At 35.3% G+C, this 2,267-nt stretch overlaps 1 protein-coding gene across 1 annotated transcript; it reads left to right on the forward strand.

The window, feature by feature from the left end:
* The first annotated feature begins 193 nt into the window (after positions 1–193).
* LOC107135186 (peroxisomal carnitine O-octanoyltransferase-like) lies at positions 194–2,042 on the forward strand. The gene is made up of 3 exons (XM_015477109.2): positions 194–348; positions 428–521; positions 637–2,042. The coding sequence occupies exons 1-3, from the start codon at positions 291–293 to the stop codon at positions 758–760; spliced, it is 276 nt and encodes a 91-aa protein (XP_015332595.1). The 5' UTR covers positions 194–290; the 3' UTR covers positions 761–2,042.
* The last annotated feature ends 225 nt before the right edge of the window (positions 2,043–2,267 follow it).

Consider the following 2,267-nt stretch of genomic DNA (forward strand, 5'->3'; position numbering starts at 1 on the left):
ATTTTCCTTTTCCGGGGGGGGGGGGAATTAAGATGCAGGGAATACAGGAAAGAAAAGGCAATAGAGAAACTAAGGAAAGACATGAATGCATGTGTCACTGTCATCCTAGGATCTTCTCTCTCCCAAAGGATCCAAATCCTAATTATGATGAGCTTAGGGTTTGTTTGTTGGTTTTTTTTTTTTTTTTGAAGCTGGATTTTATGCAGTTTTTTATTGAACTTGATTTCTTGATTTGTATTGAAACTTGATTTTCTTGATTTTTACCATAGCTTCTTGAGCGGCAGGAAAAGATGTTACAGGCTTTTGCAAAGCATAATAAAATGATGAAAGAGTGTTCAGCTGGAAAAGGTACTTATGTTGGAATTATTCTGACTTAAAAAATGTGTTTAAAACTTTTTTTAACTACTTTTTTGGGGTTTCATTGCAGGATTTGACCGTCACCTTTTAGGTCTTTTACTCATAGCAAAAGAGGAAGGTCTCCCTGTTCCAGAGCTCTTCACAGACCCACTTTTCTCCAGAAGGTAGTATTGTATGATGTTTTATAATTGAGGCAATTGGTTTATTTTTTAAAAGTTCTTAAGAAACAATATAAACACCTATAGGCCTAGTAAAACATCCTTTCTTTGTGCCACACAGTGGAGGAGGTGGAAATTTTGTTCTCTCAACAAGTCTGGTTGGTTATTTACGAATCCAGGGAGTAATGGTTCCCATGGTACATAATGGATATGGATTTTTCTACCATATCAGAGATGACAGGTGAGGCAGCTTTCTTTTATTCTTATTGGGTAGAATAAGAAAGGTATTACTCTTATTATTTGAATGTTTTTTCTCCTACACTGTTATCTTAAATTATGTTGTCATCTGTCACTGGCTACATAAGTAACTATTTTTGCTTCTTAGGTATTTAATGTGTATTTATATTTCTCTGTCTTGCTTTTGAGACACTTATGATATCAGTCTTCAGGAGTTTTTATGTAGAGCATGGTTTAGGTTATCATACTATCCTCAAAACCAGTACATTCCTAATTTCCCTCATCTCCCTCGATTCTTATCCATATTACTATCCACCCAATTTACACTCCTTATAACAGCCAATGATCCTTTTACATGTAAGAAAACATGTAACTTCTGGGCTGAAAACTTGTAAAATGTTGACATATAGAATACCTAAAAATGCTGTACTTTATAAAGAAAAGGTTTATTTTGGCTCGCAGTTCTAGAGGCTGGGACGATCAGGTGGCCACATTTGGTAAAGACCTTGTACTGCTTCTACTTGTGGTAGAAAGTGGAAAAGGCAAGTGGCATATGAGGAAGATGTAGAATACAACGGGTACCCTCCCTTTATAATTACCATCCTTTTTTTTTTTTCTTTTTTTTTTTTTTTTGTGGTGGTGGTGGTTCTGAGGATCGAACTCAGGGCCTCATGCATGCTAGGCACAGCATTCTACTACTGAGCCACTTCCCCAACCCATCTAGTCTCTTAAGAATGGCATTAATTCCTCTTAACAACCTAATCACTTTTTAAAGATTCCACCATTTCTGTTGCATTGGGACCAGATTTCAACGTGAGTTTTTAAAAGGACAGACCACATCCAAACCATACCAAGAAGCAAAGATGATAACTTGTTCAAGGTTGTTGATAAGGTAGAGAGAAGTGGAAGATTTGAGATGTACCTTGGAATTAGAACTAGAAGAACTACCAATTCTGATGGTGACATTTACTGGAATGGAGAAAATTAGGGGAGAAATTGCTTTGGAGCCTTGAGTAGAATCAAGAACTGTTTTGTACATGTTGATTTGGAGAGTTCTGCTAATATAGGAGTTCATTATATTTATACACAAGAGGCTATTTCAGCAGATAGTTGGATATATGAGCATTGTGCTCTTAGAATTAAAGGCATACATTTACAAGTCATAATACACCAAAAATAAATTTTCAAATTAAATACCTGGAAGTTGGAAGAGAATTTTTTCCATTCATTGTTAAAACTTGAAAATTATGTGACTTAAAGAGTATTGGTTTATTTTATTTTATTTTTATTTTTTTTAAATTTTTTATTGTTGGCTGTTCAAAATATTACATAGTTCTTGATATATCATATTTCACACTTTGATTCAAGTGGGTTATGAGCTCCCATTTTTACCCCATATACAGATTGCAGAATTACATCAGTTACACATCCATTGATTTACATATTGCCATACTAGTGTCTGTTGTGTTCTGCTGCCTTTCCTATCCTCTACTATCCCCCCTCCCCTCCCCTCCC

Source organism: Marmota marmota, unplaced genomic scaffold (genome assembly GCF_001458135.2).
Source record: "Marmota marmota marmota unplaced genomic scaffold, marMar, whole genome shotgun sequence".
In the NCBI taxonomy this organism is placed as follows: domain Eukaryota; kingdom Metazoa; phylum Chordata; class Mammalia; order Rodentia; family Sciuridae; genus Marmota; species Marmota marmota.